This window comes from Myripristis murdjan, chromosome 10 (genome assembly GCF_902150065.1).
Source record: "Myripristis murdjan chromosome 10, fMyrMur1.1, whole genome shotgun sequence".
Classification (NCBI taxonomy): Eukaryota; Metazoa; Chordata; class Actinopteri; order Holocentriformes; family Holocentridae; genus Myripristis; species Myripristis murdjan.
In genome coordinates, this window is record NC_043989.1 from 17859229 (window position 1) to 17875748 (window position 16520).

Genomic DNA, 16520 nt, shown 5'->3' on the forward strand with positions numbered 1-16520 from the left:
GAAAGAAAGAAAGAAAGACAGAAAATCCAGTATTGCGACACATATTTCCTCTGAAGTAGGATATGACGAGCTGCCCATGCCACACAAACCCATTCAGTTCCACAGAATATAGGTTAACAACACAGATTTGACATTTTCTTTCTCAAATATGCAATACCATTGCACCTAAAATACATTTAAATACGTATATCAGCTGCTAAATTTAGTCATATAAATATCAATTTCCAAAACAATGTGCTATGTATGTAAATTTAAATATAATTCCATGAGGAATGGGCTGATATGTGTGTTTTTACAAACCAAAGACTCTGACTTTGGGGTACCTTCCCTCAAAGATGAGAGATATTATTGGCTGTGCATTTTTCATATTACAAAGTTTGTGGCAAAAAAAAAAAAAAAAAAAAAAAGCAACCATCTTTGATTTGGATTTTTCCCCACTTAGACATTTCCAAAAATCTAGTTTCAGCCACATGTCAAGACCCCTTTTAAAAGGGATATTACAAAACTTTGCAAATGCAGGTCATTACAAGCCAAATATTAAGTATTCCTTAGAGCAATAGTGACATCTTGTGGGTATTACCAAAGGGGTATTCCCAAGTCACATTTCCTGCCCAGGTGCATTTGAGAGACCACTGAACAGTTTACTGGGAGGCACTAATTACTCCTAATACAGTTCAGCTTGGGGCCATGTAAAATTGGATTGAACGTGACTGTATACCACACACAAGATTTTTGCTGATCAAAATTATTATCTGAGATAGTTCACTTAGGTTTAATTGTATAAGCAAGTCACAGTTTGGTTAAAAAAAAAAACAAAAACAACTCAATGATATGCCAAAATTAACACTTTCCATTATGGTTTTAGCAACCATTCAAAGAAGTCCTTTTGTGAAATAGTCTTACTATGTCAACATCAGAGTCATCCATGACCCATGAACCACGTTTTTTCCTTTGTAGGTACTTATCACATGACTGGAATGTACCCAGGAGATAGGAAAAACAAACTACTTGTTATTTCCTGTGATGCAAAAAAAAAAAAAAAAAAAAAAGACAGCTAGGACGGACCAGGAACTGACATAGTGAGTGTGTTACCAACTGCACGTAGACGAGCACTACAACTATGGCACAAAGCCCATGTTCCAGACAGGTAGGGATGAACCCAAAGGCCTGCACCCTGCATGAGAATATTGTCATGGAAAACTGTCCAGGGTGAGGGTCATGGGACTGGAGAAAAAAAAAAAACAGCTATGAGCATCTGGAATCACATCGGCCTTAAATACGCTCACTCATCTGCTGCATACTGTCTATCATCTGGGATTTGATCTTTCACCAGAATAAAATTCACTCAAAGCTGTTGTTACTCAGACTCGCCAGTACACAGTGGCCATCACGGATAAGAAATTAGATTAAGATTTCTTTCTAAAACATGTAGCACTCATTTGTCTAATGGTGATGTACCCACTTTGAAGAAACAAAGAAATAAATACAGCAGTAAAAGAGAATGAGTGAGAATAAAAGGGTGAGTGAGTGAATGAGGAAGAAGAGTGAAGAAGAGAGAGTTGGTAGAGAAAGAGTTTGTGTGATGGCGTCTATTTGGTGCCTGAAGTGCAACTAAAAAAGCGTAGTATTTTTGCTGACCAGCAGTGCACCAATGCTGTATTAGTGGATGTGTTATATAATCACATGATGTGCAGTTCTTGTTTGGTTCTCCAACCTGAGCCTGCCAGTAAACACTTCACACACCCCTCCATAAATACCCGCACCTTCTTTGCATCTGATCACTAACTCAGTGGAGTATTATGTTTACATGTCACGCAGCTGTGACGTGCTGAGACGAAGGTCTGAGGTTACAGGAAATGTCACTCTTCACGTAGGCCTGCTGTGCAACAAATTGTATATTGTTTGTTGTCCTTTCTCATCTCATCTGTCATTCAAAATTATTTTCAGGGCATTTCTCACGGCCTCCTTATTATGCAAAGACAGGAGAGCAGGTGACATGCAGCAAAGGGCAATGGACCTTTTTCATAGAGGTTTCTTAGCATGGTAAATGCAGATTTAGCCCACCTCTACACCAGCTCTGTGAAAAAGCTCGATAGCCAGATTGGAGCCTTCAGTATCATGAGAACGCGTTCAAGTATGCACCCCGGCCTGCCGGGACACAAGGATGGTCCGGTCCTCCATTTCCTAGCAGCAGGAATCAGCAGCTGATAGTCATTAGCTCTGCACTGCATAACAGAGAATGCCCTTGTGTTAACTCTGCAGTGGGAGACTCCATTTGTCCTCTTAAAACCTTAAATCAGCAACGCCCCTACTGCACAGCACCCTCCACAAAGCAACGATTTGGAAATAGCACCCATGAACTGTCTGTTCTCAAACACATGCAGTCTTTTTATTATTTGCTTTCATTTTTTTACATTAGAGTAAATCAGAGTCAGATAGAATAGAATAGAATAGAATAGAATAGGATAGAATAGAATAGAATTTGTTCAACCAAAGGGAGAGATCCTGTCAGACAAGCATATGGAAAGAGCAGTGCGGCAAATTCAAATTCATGCAGTTCTCCGATCTCTTTCCATGGTCACAATTCTATCAGACTCTTTTATTTATTCATCAAATCTACTGCAGACTATAATTAAGACCAACAAACCATTTTTCTAAACAGTCCATTATATCTCTCTCAGATTTAGCAATCTGTTGTTGTTTTTTTGTTTGTTTTGTTTTGTTTGTTTATTTGAGCTGTTAGATTTTCTTTCATCAAAAAATACAGCCTTATTGCTTTGTTTCTATGACAGTTGTGGCAAAATATCCACAACTGTGTGATGCATGTTGAATTACAAGATTTGAAAAAACAAACAATCAAAAAACTGTTTAAGGATGAGAAAAAACAGATGCATTGTACAAGTTAAGCTACTATAAGAAAATTAGTTTTTTGTGGTATATTTTTACATAGTATATTTTTAGAGCATTTCAGAGGGAGGAATAGGGTTAAAAATAAATGTATGAGGATAGAATAAAAACAAATAGAGCTGCTAGCATTCCCCTCTAGCTTATAAAACAGTTAAAGGTAATGACATTTTAAATAGAAAGTAGAATTAGAATTAGAGATGAGATCTTTCACTATGATAAATTTGCCATCATCACATGAGTCAAAGATAAGGACAACACTCATTTCAGTGTAAAGATGAAATCTTTCCAACTCACGCTGAAAAAAACAGATGATACCATAGATAATGACATATAAAACGTCCTGTTACTAAATCTCATATGATAAAACAAATAAACAACAACTCACCCACCCTTGTGTCGGAGAGGCACTTTTTAAGCAAACTGGTGAATAGGGGGGGAAGCAATTTCACTGTGAGACTTGGGGAATTCCCACATAACCCAGTAAAAGGGCCTGAACAGAACCTGGTATGTGTTCAACTGTTTGGCTGCCTTTAGTGAGAAAGACAAGTTAAAAAAAAAAAAAAAAACGCTGAATGCATTTAATTAATCTGTGACCACCAAGCTGCACATTTTGATACATGGCAACAAAGCTGAATAGGCTAAAGACACCACAATGAAACAACACGTCACTCTTGACATAAAATTGCTCTGAAGGCTGATTTCATATGCTGACTTGAATATATACCAGCCTACATGATTATGATTTGTTTGCTCAAGATCAGGCCGCCATAGTCATGGTGACAGTAACTGAAAATGAAGGCCTAAGAAACCCCCATAACTTCCTCTGAGCTCATGAGAGCTGTGAAATATGTAAATTTGTATTTTTTTAAAATTCATGCCGTATGAACTGCTGCTAAAAGCTGTCCCGACTATGAGAAAGGAAATTCAAAGAGCTCTGTATATTTTGACATGGATTGCACTACAACAATGTGCTATTGAATTTAATCCTTTTATCTCTGGTAATCAACATCAAATGGAGCAATTTGAGGTTGTGTGTGCCATTAAAACTGGAGTTTGACTGCTGCAGACTGTATTTGTTGCCTTGGATATTGGCCTACTGCAGGGGATTTCCTCGCCGCATACATCTTTTTTCTTCTTTCCTCTTTTAACTCAAAGATGGCCTGACAACAGCTGCACTCACACATACGCAGTGAACTGAGACACTGACTAGGAAAGAGAGTGTTGCTCCAATATCAGTTGACAGCTGTCTTCAACCACTGTGCCTGAGCAAGTATATACGTCCAACCGAGGTGCATGAAATGAGGAACACATGGCCCTGGTTTCAGTCCGGGTAACATTTTAAGTGTCACTACAATGTGCTCACTTTGCTCGTCCAGTGTGTGTTGATGTGATTATTTGCTCAGTCATGGTAGGAAGTCAAGTAAACGGTTAACCCATAGTTAAATTATTGGTTTGAATAACATCTTAAAAGGCCTGCTCCTAGAACATCAGACGTTATTTAAAAAGTCCTTAAAACAGCATCAAAGAACTTTAGGGGCATAAGTGATTTACTGGAGGGGGAGGGTCACACCAGATTCAATTTTTCATGACCAGCGAAGCTTCAGATGTAGTTTATTCACCAGAGGAGGCAGTGAATTGCAGTAGGGAGTTTCCTGATGTTAAATAGTCTGTTCTGCCCTGCCCAATGCTACTGCCAGTATCAACAAAGTTAATCATTAAGCTGCCCCTGCCAGCTACCCATATAATTCAATGCACACCTCCCAAAACAAAACACATGCTGTATGAAGAGCAAGATGAAACACAGCCAAACTGTGACACCCACCAACCATGAACTTTGTTTGAAAATTGACAGTTTCTTGAATCATTATTAAAGAAAAGGACAACAGTGTGTTTGATTTTTATTCACTTAATTCAGGTATTCACAATACCTCAAAATCACAGTAATCATTGGACGGACTACGATCTCAAAGCATTCCTCAAGTGTCCGGCATGTTAGACATGTGATCAAGCATTTTCCTACACTGAAACTGAACATTTCCAATACTACACAGGACTCTGTACAAAAAAAGGAGGAAAGAAAGAAAGAAAAATATATTGTGACTGACAGGAAGACACAGACGTGACAGGAAAGAATTTGCTTGGAAGGCGAGGAGGTCATAGGTGGTTTGGTTTGGCAGCGGGGTGGCAGCAGTTTGGGACGTTCACGACTGATAGTGACAGTAACTGCCGCAGCACCGTTTTGTAGGCGCTAATGCACTTTTGTCTCGTGGTTTGTCACTGAAGTGTGTGTGCGAAGCTTCAGACCTCTGACAGCTTTAATCTTCTCCACCGCAGATCTCTAGCAGTGTTTTGCGGTAATCTCCTGAGGTGTCGCCCTGTGGAAAAATGCAAATTCACGGGAACTTGAATTAATGCAAAGTTCGAGCATGGTTTCGTCGTCTGGTGCTCATCACCAGTGTTAACTGAATGGGATTTCTGCTTTTCTTTAAGTTTTGATCAAATCACGGCAAATCAACTTAAAGGTGCACCATGCAAAATTTCTGAGAGTTGATGTTAGTGAGGACCGTTGACTCAACTGACAAAAATAAAAAAAAAAGGTGGACTAAGAATGTAATTTGATGATCAAGTCTACATCGTTATCACTGATAAATTATTCTCATATTGCACATTTTTTTGCCAGTTGAGTTTAAGTCAAGTCTTAGTCTAGTCCAACCAACCCTCAGCAATTTTACACAGTACACCTTTAAATCAAAAAGACTCCATTTATGTTTTTTCTTTATTAAAATGGAATTAATGTCTTTCATTAAAGCTGGAATTACCTTTTAAATCAGCCCACACAGATACCTATCTTTTATACTTTATACAACCAAAATGTATGAATCATGTAAAGTGTTTAGAAAATGTACAGCTGCACGCAAGAAAGAGGAAAACAAACACACACAAGGTTAGTGACTCAGTTGAGTTCAAAAGAAAAGAAAAGAACAAAGGAAAGAAAAGAAATTAAGAGTCATAGTAAGAAAATAAGCTCAAAATCCATTTTGCGGCCAAAATTGACAACTTACAAATATGCTACCAAAGGTCTTGTCTTGGTAAGCAAGTGCCTGTCCTAACTAAAAACAGGGAAATGTTTATTTTGTAATTTTCACCTTTCCTCACACTGCACAATACCCGATATATCACTCTTGCATAATCTGATAATATTTCTGGCAGTTTGTATCAGTGTCACGGTGATTTCATCTGTAAATTAATATAGAACTCCTGCTGGGTACTTCCTGTCTCTAAGGCTGTTGGCCAATCACAGGATATAGAGAGGAAGTTCAGCATGCAAGGGAAATTCCAAAAACAGCTGTGCAGTAGCCGCAGACCCATAGTCCACCACAGGAAGCTATAGATACCGTACCTCACCACCCCACCGCACCACCAAAAAAAGGATGTGCAAAACATAGTTACAGACCAGCACAAACGCAATCAGACCTACTATGGATGTATGACAAGGACAAGGAAACATATACAAGCCGTGCAAGAGTGTTAATAGACAAAAATTTTGACTTACAACCATGGTTTCTACCTGGATGAATTCATGCAGGGAGGCGTCATGTGTTTCTTTGAACTCTTTGCGAATATTAAAAAGGTCAATCTCACTACGGGAAACCATGATGCGGATCAGCGCTCTGTCATCTGTGCCAAGGCCCTACGGAAGAGATCAATAGATGCTTTGTTTGATTCAGATTTTTTTTATGGCTTACAGTAGCAGCTGCTCTTCGAAAGAGCTGCGAAATGTGCGACACAAAGATAGAATACAGAAAATGAAACATCACGGCCATGAAGTTGACACTTTCACTAGCATGAGCTGGCATCCATGACACCTGACTGTCTGCGGTGTGCTTGCAGGGATTTACCTTCATGGCTTTGTACAAACGGTCGGCAAAATATGAGGGCTGGTTCTTTACACTGCGAACTGCGAAGGAAAGAGACAGACAGAGAGGGCTATGGAGGAGAAACAGGCTATTTGCTAGCGCGAGAAATTGTAAACCACTTGGAAGTGAAATATCATATAGCCAGAGGTGAAGGTCAGTCCTTACCAATTGCATAGAAGGAATTTTTCACATCTCCTGACATCTCCTTCTTGATAATCTGTTCAATGTCCTTATTGGTACACCTGACAAATTCCTGGAATACTGTAAATAGTAAAAAGGTGTTGACATGAGCCACATTTTGGATTAGTAATTTGATTAGCTCTGTAATTTAGCCATCACTATGAGCCATTTTTTCTGTGTTTTGAGCCTTACCCCTCCTGAGGTGAGGGAAGCTCCTGGTGCACAGAATACTCATGAACTTCATCTCCATGTCATCAGAGTCAGCATTGCATGCATCTGCAAGTTCCTGTGAGGTTCAGCAAAAACAAGGGAAACCTTTTTCAAATCTTTTTTTCCCCCTCCATTTCAAGATTATGCCTAATAACACAACCAAAAATATATGTAAACTCAGCAGTCAGCATTATTAAATCACCTGAGCATCAGCATTAGCTCTTTCCACATCTGCTGGGCCCTCCTCTCTTGCACCCTAGATCAATAGAAACATGCGAGGTTAAAACTTGGCTCTAAACTTTGATCTATAAAATAAATAGTCCATGTCGGTGGTTTCATATCAGCAGTTCAGAATGCATATTACTATTTCTGTGGTATGAAATGCCAGACATTATGAAAGCAAGCTGTGAGGATGATCTTTACTGACCTTTTCTTTAACTGCTACAGTCACTAAACTGCAACCAGTGAGTGGGTGTGGAAATAAAATACAATATTACTTCTCACAGGGAAGAACATTACCTGCACCAGAGATACAAGGATGCGGCAGAAGTGGCCCGATGTGTCTGACTGAATGGCGTCCTCCAAAGACTTCTTATAGGCTACAAAATGATGGTCCATGTTTATTTGGTGTTTAATGCATGTAACAAGTGTTCATAACAAACGGTGAGCCTTGCTGTGGTTTTGAGGTTGGTATTCCCAAATTGGACTCACCATCCTGGTAGGCAGCGTTCATGGCAAGGATCTCCTCATTGCTCCTGGTAACCAGGATTTCAATCAGAGCATGTTCGTCTGTCCCGGCACCCTGTCGAAACCCAGAGGTTTTTAAAACACAGAAAAGCAGTGGAGCTTCAAAACGACCAGAAAATGTGCTCCAATTAGTCGACAAGAATCAGGTCAAAAGATAAGAGAGTGTGTACAGCACTTCTATTTTTACACACTGATGAAATTCCACATACGGTCACTTTTTTGTTAATGCATACATTTAATCAACCATCAACCATCGACAGTGAGATGGTTTCTTGTTAGATACCAAGGTCTTACACTAACTGATTTCATTCAAAGCTCAGAAGAAGGGTGCCGTGACTTTTTAGCCAAAAAAATCCTGAATGTTTTGTCGAAGGGTCAAAACAGTGCTATTTGTATATTTATTGGCAGGAAATGTACAGCAACAAAAATAGCATTTAGCACATTCTTCGTCTTCACTCCAGCAATTCCAACAATGTTTGATATATTATACATACCCGAAAAGTAAAGTTACAGTATTTAACTTCCAAATACTTTCCATGTGATTCTGACTCTTGGCATATAAAAAAAACATAAATAATGCAGTATATGCAAACGCTTTAAAATATCTTTTGTGGAAGGGTGAATTTGCTTTGGGTCTCCCCTGGCAGAGATCTGCTAGATTTGCATCTCTGATAGATTTGCATCTCTACCACACACATCAATCAGCCATCTCAAGAATGAAGCTGTAGGTTGCCTCCTGTCGGGTGACCCACTTCTTAAACAATAGATCTCAGATCGTGTAGTGATTTGCTTTGACTGCTACAATACCTCCATTGCTTTCTGCATCATTTTAGCATCAAACTCGGCTGGGGTCAGCATGAGCCCGATGATCAGTCTCTCTAAGTTCTTTGACAGCTCAGACTTCAAGTCCTTCATCAGATCCTGAGAACACAGTGGCAAAGATTGACATCTCATTCATGGAAATAATTATCTTGCTACAGGAAGCATTTTGAAGCAAATAACCAATGAAATGTCAAAGGGTTACTGCGTTTAGGACAGCCAATAACGCATCAGAAACACTCTAGAGAACCAAAATCTCTTGTGTGGGAGGATAAATTTGGTCCTTGATCTTTTCTTTGGCAGTCTATATTTGCATATCTACCACATACATATCAATCACATATTTTTGTTGTTTGACAGCTCTCTCACCCTTCCCAGTAGGGATTTGAAGGACTGTCTGATCTCCTGCCTCTGGGCATTACTTCTCTTTGTAACAATTTCAATGATGGCATCTTCATCTGTTCCTGGAGTCAAGAAACAGGTAATAACAATTAAAAAGTGATCATCTTTTGTTGTGGTAGCGAATATGCTTCATTTGACGAAGTGGGATGGCATACCAAATCCTTTCATTGCTTTCCTCAGAGCTTGTGCATCAGCAGCGGGGTCAAAATTGGATGCAGGGCGGATGGTTGGCCTTAGCTAAGATAGATGAATGACAAAATTGGAGGAATGAGATTCAATATTATTACTGACAGACAAACACAAAGCAGTAGCAAAGCAAAGCAGTATTCAAATACAAACTCCATGTTCTAGGAATTAAATAGACCACATATGAAGGGTTACAGCAATAACTGCAAAGGTCTGCAAAAACATGCAAGAGGTAAATGTCATGCAGTGTACTGCCAGTGAAAGATTTACTCTACTGTTTTCATAAGTCTTGACATTCTGAAAGAGCATATAGAAATTTATTATAATATTCCCTTGACATTTGTGGGAGAGGGTACCCTGCTGAGGTTAGAAGCCATGACACCACCAGCAGGGAGAGGGTGGGTGGCCTGAAAAACAACTAATTCAGATAAAGAGTTAGTGAGAAAACCTTTTGTTGACCAAAATGCTGAGATCTTTGTGACACTGGGTCTTGGGCACAATTCGGATAGAGCATTGGAACAAGAGCTGTCTGTATTTCAGAACGCTGATCGTAAAAAAAGGAACAGCATTCTGATCCTACCTACAGTGAGACAAAGCCTTTACTGTGCACGCATGGCAGTGTTATCAGTATCAGTTTGGGGCCAGCGCATAACTAACATGCCAAGCCAAACATGCAATAACACATCTAAAATGGGAGCAAATGGGACCAAACCTGGACTTTGGTCATGGCACTTAATTCCCACATCTTGTAGGCTATCTGAGCAGCTTCAGGGAAGAACTCTCCAGCTAAGCTGTAATGACCAACGTGACAACAGGAAGCACAACACAGCACATTGAGCACAACCAACACGCCATGTGTGTTTGGAGACCGACCTGCCTTTGAATATGTTTCAGTGCTGGCTCATTCCTATACAGGACAACATACTGCCAGGAAGAGCTGAGTTTCAAACCACAATATGAAATTCCTTGCAGTGACATTTTCTCAGAGATTTGTAATTCCCTAAAGGTGCTCTATTGCCACCATCTGGTCACTTCTGCACATAGCTATAACTTACTCATCATCTCCACCACACAGATTCAGCAGAGTCCTCTTGTAATCCCCTGAGGTGTCATCCTGTTGGTTTAAAAGATACACAGAATTTGGTTATAAGCCTAGTAACCTGTGATTATATATAACTGGAAGCAGTTAAAAAAAAAAAAAACATTATGAGATTTCCCCCGACCTTAATCATGTTATAGAGTGATTTTTCATATCTGAGACGGAAGCACTCTCGAATGTCCAACATGTCTATCTCAGAGCGAGAGATCATGATCCTGATCAGTGTGTTGTCAGCTGTGCCAAGACCCTGCAAGCGGAGAAAAGTTTGTGAGGACTGCAAATTACTACAAAATGACACTATCATTTTTGATTTAGTTTGAATTCTGCCGGTAAAGAAGAAAATGCTGCTGTGGTGTAATGACTGTGTCGCTGAGACATATCTGCATTCAGATGGATGCAGACACGCCTAAGTGGCTACTTTAACACAGAGGTGCAGTATTTTTACCTTCATTGACTTGTAAAGGCGCTTGGCAAAGAACATGGGAACACTTCTTATGCACTGGACTGTGGGAAAGACCAAGCACAGAACCTTTGATATTCCTTATCATATCAAAAGATGGTACAAACATAACAATTAAAACAGCTTGATTTGGCTGGAGGTGAATAATGCTGGTAAAAGCCTTGCTGATTCTTACCAACAGCCAGCATCAGCCTCTCAAAGTCTCCTGACAGTTCACTCTTTATGCTGTCCTCGATGGACTTCTCTGCAATCTTCTCATATGCATCAAAAACTAAACATTAAAGCAAGACATTTTTGTAAGTTAAGTGAAATTTGGCATCTCATCAAAATAAACCGGACTGTTTCATGCACTAGTAGATCAGTGAGCAGGTAGTAGTACTTGATTACATACTGTATTATACAGTGATTAGCTTGCGACTTCTCAACCCAAATTACATTTTAACCGAAAACAGTTACATTTTATGACAGTTTGCCGTCTTAAAGATTAGGTCACAGTATTCTTTTGTGGATGTCACAGTCCCATGCTAATTTCTTCTAGAACTGTGCTCACCCATCCGGAGATGGGTCACACTTCGGCTTCCCAATATCATGATGAATTTGGCCTCATCAGTCCCCCACTGCTCCTCCCCAGCTGCAAACAGGTCCTGAAATGAAGTGAGTGAATACAGATTAAGAACAATAAATCAAATATTGCACTGAAAAATATCCATCTTCATAAGGAATTTAACCTCTTATTTCATGCTCAAGTCATACTATTGATTATTGGTTAAGAATTTCTTGGATAATATAAGGGCAACGGTCTGACAAATATCATGACAATACGTTGAAACAAGGCAGGGAAATTCACTGTCAAGATTGTTATTTGATTCAAAGCAAAATCTTTCAACAATTTGCATGGGGGAAAAGTGAAGCCACCTTAAGCCAGTAAATATTTTTCTCTCGGGTTTAAAAACATAAACTTCTAACATGAATTAAATAACTTGAGGGGCTGATGTAGGTAGCGTGTACGCCCAGTTGTGTTAGACATGATTTGTTCAAACTCTCACTTGTGCATCCTGCTCCACCAGGTCTGCGTCCACCACTCCTGACTCATCTCTGGTCCCCTGGAAACACGAGCACAGTCACCAATCCAACAAAACAACAGCCTGCTCACATGTCAGAGACAAAGGGGATTGTGGCTAAGACAGCCGGGCCATGGTTGACTGGACGTATCTCTGTCAATAAAGTAAATTCTTTAGTGAACTGACCTGAAGTAAAACAACCAGCATCTTCTTAAAGTGTCCTGAAGTGTCCCCAACTACGTCCTCCTCTATGTCACTGCCATATGCTGGAGACAGACAAAGCCAGGAATGTACAAACAGAAAATGCTGAAAGGTGTTCAACTTTATTTGAAATGATGTCCTGTTGTGTTTTTTTTTTTTTTTACAAGTTACTATGATAAAATGCCTCACCATCTTTGTATGCTGCCACCATCTCATGTGTCTGCTGGTTGTTTCTAGATGCCAAGACTTCAATCAGGCATCTCTCATTCGTTCCAGCTCCCTTGAAATAGAGCATGAAATTAAATTTAAAATGGCTTCGGCTTCATCTAATGTATCTGAACAATGACAAAGAATCTGAGCGTTTAGTAAATATAATACTTTGATAGCATCGTGAATTTCTTTGGCGTCATGGTAGGCTGGAGTTCTCATCAGACTGACAATGAGACGCTCAAATTTGCCCGTCAGCTCATACTTCAGATCATCAATCAGGTCCTGGAGAAATGATGCTTAACATTTAGTAATATTTCACAACTTAGTTATCATATTGTTAAACATACATAAACATAAAGGTATGGTGATATGGTCTTTAAACAAGGCCAATTTCTGAAGAATACATTTCTGTTTTTTGGCAAACAATAACCACTTAGAGATGCAATGAGGATGTGTTCTTTCACCTTTCCAAAACTGGATTTGTAAGCTGTGATGATCTCCTGCCGCTGTGCATTGCTTCTGGAGGTGACCAGATCCAAGATGGCCTCTTTATCACTTCCTGAGGAGCACAGAGCAAAATTTTCAACCATAGAAATCTCAGGTACAGGTACAGATCTCTAACTGTATTGTTATCATGACTTATGGGTCAATTTCTTTCTGTAGACAAGAGGAGAGAATGAAAGATAACTTTTTTCTGTGGTAAAGCTGTCACAGTAAGACACTCACCAATGCCTTTCATAGCATTGTAAAGAGCCTCAGCATCAGCGCTGGCATTGAAGTCGGGAGCATCTGTTATTGTGCCTCTGAAACCCTGTAAAAAACAAACAAACAAAAAAAAAATGTTTACTCAGATGTGAATCCTTGATGTTTAGGATTTAGAGCAACATTAAAATAGCTAAATAAATGTGATATACATCAGCCTGTGTCTGTGTGTGAATGCCTAAATGGCCTATCTGTCTGAAATTTAAATTTCAGTGATGTTTAGGACAGCTTGGGGCTTGTAGTATTTGCTGACTTTGTGTCACATGGCTATCAAGGTGAGGCTACCAGGATGCAGGGAAGCCTTAGCAAAAACAATGACAGACATAGAGAAAGTAACATACAGCGAAACAAAACATGCAGCTGACAGCCTATACAAAAACACACTGCATTTTTACATTTTTATTGCAGATTTCCTGTGCTCACTATACTGTAAATGACATTTCAACTCATTAAATGACAAGTTTTCAGACATGAACTTGCCCAACTGAGAGGGAGAGAAGTTTGAGACTCTAAACGCATTTCTGTGCCTCTAAGATGAAAAGCTGCATATTGCACTTCTTAGGGAACATTGACTTGACCTCAGTGTACTTACAGAGGGGAGCAGAGAGCCCTGCAGGGCCACATGAGGGCACATGAGGGCAGCTGTGAAGCCGACTGACTGTGTTAGACACTTGTATAACACCATACAGAAAGCAGAAATGTGCTGTGTGTGTATGTGTGAGTGCATGTGGATGGGATGGTGGGCGTATGTGAGGAGCAGGGAGTCAGATTACACACTAAAACCTGTCCCCTTTGTGGGGGTCTCACACACACAATGCTTCAAATACTCTGGCATTATGAAAGGCTTTAAAGGCTTTAACTGATACCACTGAGGATGTCAAATGTAAAAAACGTTTTGAAAAATGCACCTAACTGCACATGCCCATGCAATAATAATAATTACAGTTAAAATAATCTAAGGGTTACGTTTGTGAGGCTATAAGCTCATTCACAGGGGGAAATTAGAGAACTTGGCCTGTGTATTAACGCTCGAACTGCAGCTGCTGCCTTAGAGATTCCTGCTGCATTGAGGCAGTGAGCCAACCTGTCCTTCCCACCAGGCCAAGGGGCCAGTGCACATGCTCAAATCCTCGACACTGCCACAGTGACCATCACTCTTCACGACAGCTGGGGAGCCTCAGGCACATAGCAACAGGGCCACAAATACAGGCCCCTAGCAACATGCTTTCCACTAAACAAACTTTAAAGAACATGTTTCTAACTAATTACATTTCTTGTGATGGGGTAATTACAGCCCTAATCATGATATAATGTAATCAACAGAATTTCTGCCTCATCATCCTCCTGCAGGTTTCGCTTGTAGCCACACTGTCTTTGTTACACAAGCCAAGGCCACAAAGTTGCTCAGTATAATGAGGACTAAGTGTATGTTTCACTTCAAACAAGACCAGAATTGGAAGACATTGTGTTACAGCTCTGGGAGAAAGCTGGATGCCTGCCATAAGCATTTAATATTTATTGTACAAAGCCATTGTCTTTTGATAGGGGCTGTCATCTGTGTCTATCAGCAACATATACAGGCGCTAAAGGCAATGACATCCTACACTTCTGCCTTTATAATAGAGAGGAAAGATATGGGTCAGAGGTTCAGGCTACTTGGATAGCTATCGTTTGACCTCACAAAACTCATAAAACAAAACACATACAGAGACAATCAGTGTGTTAGAGACTGAGATGAGACAGGCCTGATCACTTACCATTACCATATTTGGTCTTCTATACCAACGCTGTGTGGAAATCAATAGTTTAAATCCTGAAGAGAGAGAATTGCTGAGGTAAGAGCGGGTAAGATTACAAAACATCCCCATCTGTCAAGGTGTCACCCTCCTGCACTGTCCGGTAAAATCATCTTGCCTGATCATAATGTATCCTACATTTCCAGACCGAATTCAGTGAGCTGGCCTGTTAAATACACTGCACATTATACTGTCTGTGGCTGCCATCATCACAATAGTAATCACTATGTGTTGTATATATTCTGAGATGACTAATTCTGAGCACAAGCACACCGTTGCCCATTAAATAGCTGAGGGAACAAGGAGAGCATTCTGCATCTAACCATTTGACCTTACAATCACCCAAAAATGACACGCTGGCGGATAGTATTGGCCTTAGGCCCAGCAGATGTTTAACTATTTAGCCACGTTTTCCACTGCAGCATTTGACAACTCCCCTCTACCTCATAATATAGCTTTTCAGACAGGTTCAGCATATGGTGCACAACTTAAGAGAAATGGTTATTTTCACTAACATGGACTTTTGACTGTTACCTCTGCACATTTCTCTGTTCAAATCAGGATTCGTGGAAATATAATGAAATATAATCCCACTTTCCATATAACATCAAATGAAACTGAAAGGATACATATTTGTGACACGGACAGACATTTTCCATTCAATTATTTTTCACAGAGAGGGCAGAAAAGAGGGGGGGTTGGTCATCCTACAAAGTTTTAAAATCTGTCCTGTTTGTTTAAGATAGAAGTGCAGGCCTCCCAAAATAGCACGCACAGTTTACTTTAGTGACAGATTGAAGGTCTGGGGGAGTGTACACAGCCACACCCATGTCTGTACCCCACATTGCATAATGAACTATAGACTTTAGCCCAGCTTTCCTACTGAAATGTAGCCTCTTCTCTGATATAGATTTTTCTCACAGAACATAACTCTGTGGGTATAGATGTGGGAGTTTTGTTGTTGTTGTTGTTGTTGTTTGTTTGTTTGTTTTTTGTTTTTTGTCTCCTTTAACCCCCAACCCCCTCCACCCTCCACCCCTCCGATTCACTGGAACATAAAATAATGACGCACCATGAAACTTAATCAATTTCTAATATAATCTATCCTGTGAAGTCATTCTTCGCTGAGTTAGGAATGAAGCAGATCAGCTTACCTTTCTGGAGCGAACTGAAGCAGGCCTAACTGGCTGTCCTCTGTCTGTCTGTCTGTGTGTGTGAGTGAGTGGTCCTGCTGGCTGTCCTCTGTCCCCACTAAACCCGGCGCCTCTCCGCCAGTCAAACAGGCCGTCCCGTTACTTCTCTGCTGTGACGCAACGACTGCGGCGCTCGCGCTGCGTGTCCCAAGTGTGTGCGAGCCTGATTCTCCTCACGGCGAGGAAAACGCTGTTTGAACACACGGCCCTGCGTGGTGGTCGCTCCTCACTGAAATATGACACACACAGCAAGCTGCAAACTTGAATTACGCACAGTTTTTTTTTTTTACCCGAATCTGTCTCTTTTTTTTTGCAGCTCGAAAAGCAGACACCGGCAGTAGCCTCTGTATCTGCTCAGCTCAGCACAGAC

The 16520-nt window shown here is 40.3% G+C and overlaps 1 protein-coding gene across 2 annotated transcripts; it reads right to left on the reverse strand.

Annotated features, from left to right (window-relative positions):
• Window positions 1-4810: 4810 nt before the first annotated feature.
• anxa6 (annexin A6) lies at window positions 4811-16372 on the reverse strand. Of its 2 annotated transcripts, none has more exons than XM_030062516.1 (25): window positions 16112-16372; window positions 14919-14974; window positions 13126-13210; window positions 12864-12958; window positions 12568-12681; window positions 12379-12469; window positions 12175-12254; window positions 11974-12030; window positions 11478-11571; window positions 11103-11198; window positions 10913-10971; window positions 10592-10714; window positions 10424-10482; window positions 10081-10159; window positions 9338-9419; window positions 9150-9244; window positions 8769-8882; window positions 7926-8016; window positions 7734-7813; window positions 7417-7470; window positions 7197-7290; window positions 6990-7085; window positions 6807-6865; window positions 6476-6598; window positions 4811-5282 (listed from the first exon to the last, which is right to left on the reverse strand). In XM_030062516.1, exons 2-25 carry the CDS (start codon window positions 14925-14927, stop codon window positions 5223-5225), a joined length of 1989 nt encoding a protein of 662 aa, XP_029918376.1. In that variant the 5' UTR covers window positions 14928-14974; window positions 16112-16372; the 3' UTR covers window positions 4811-5222. The 2 variants fall into 2 exon arrangements, with proteins under 2 accessions (XP_029918376.1, XP_029918375.1); XM_030062515.1 differs by having other exon boundaries at window positions 6461-6598.
• Window positions 16373-16520: the final 148 nt, after the last annotated feature.

What these genes read in the sequence shown, in the direction of transcription:
- anxa6 (XM_030062515.1), bottom strand. An exon ending in ACAAATCCAGTTTTGGAAAG is followed by an intron (nt 12,682 to 12,863) that starts GTGAAAGAACAC and finishes TCATTTCTCCAG; the next exon opens with GACCTGATTGATGATCTGAA. An exon ending in GGTGGCAGCATACAAAGATG is followed by an intron (nt 12,255 to 12,378) that starts GTGAGGCATTTT and finishes GTCTGTCTCCAG; the next exon opens with CATATGGCAGTGACATAGAG.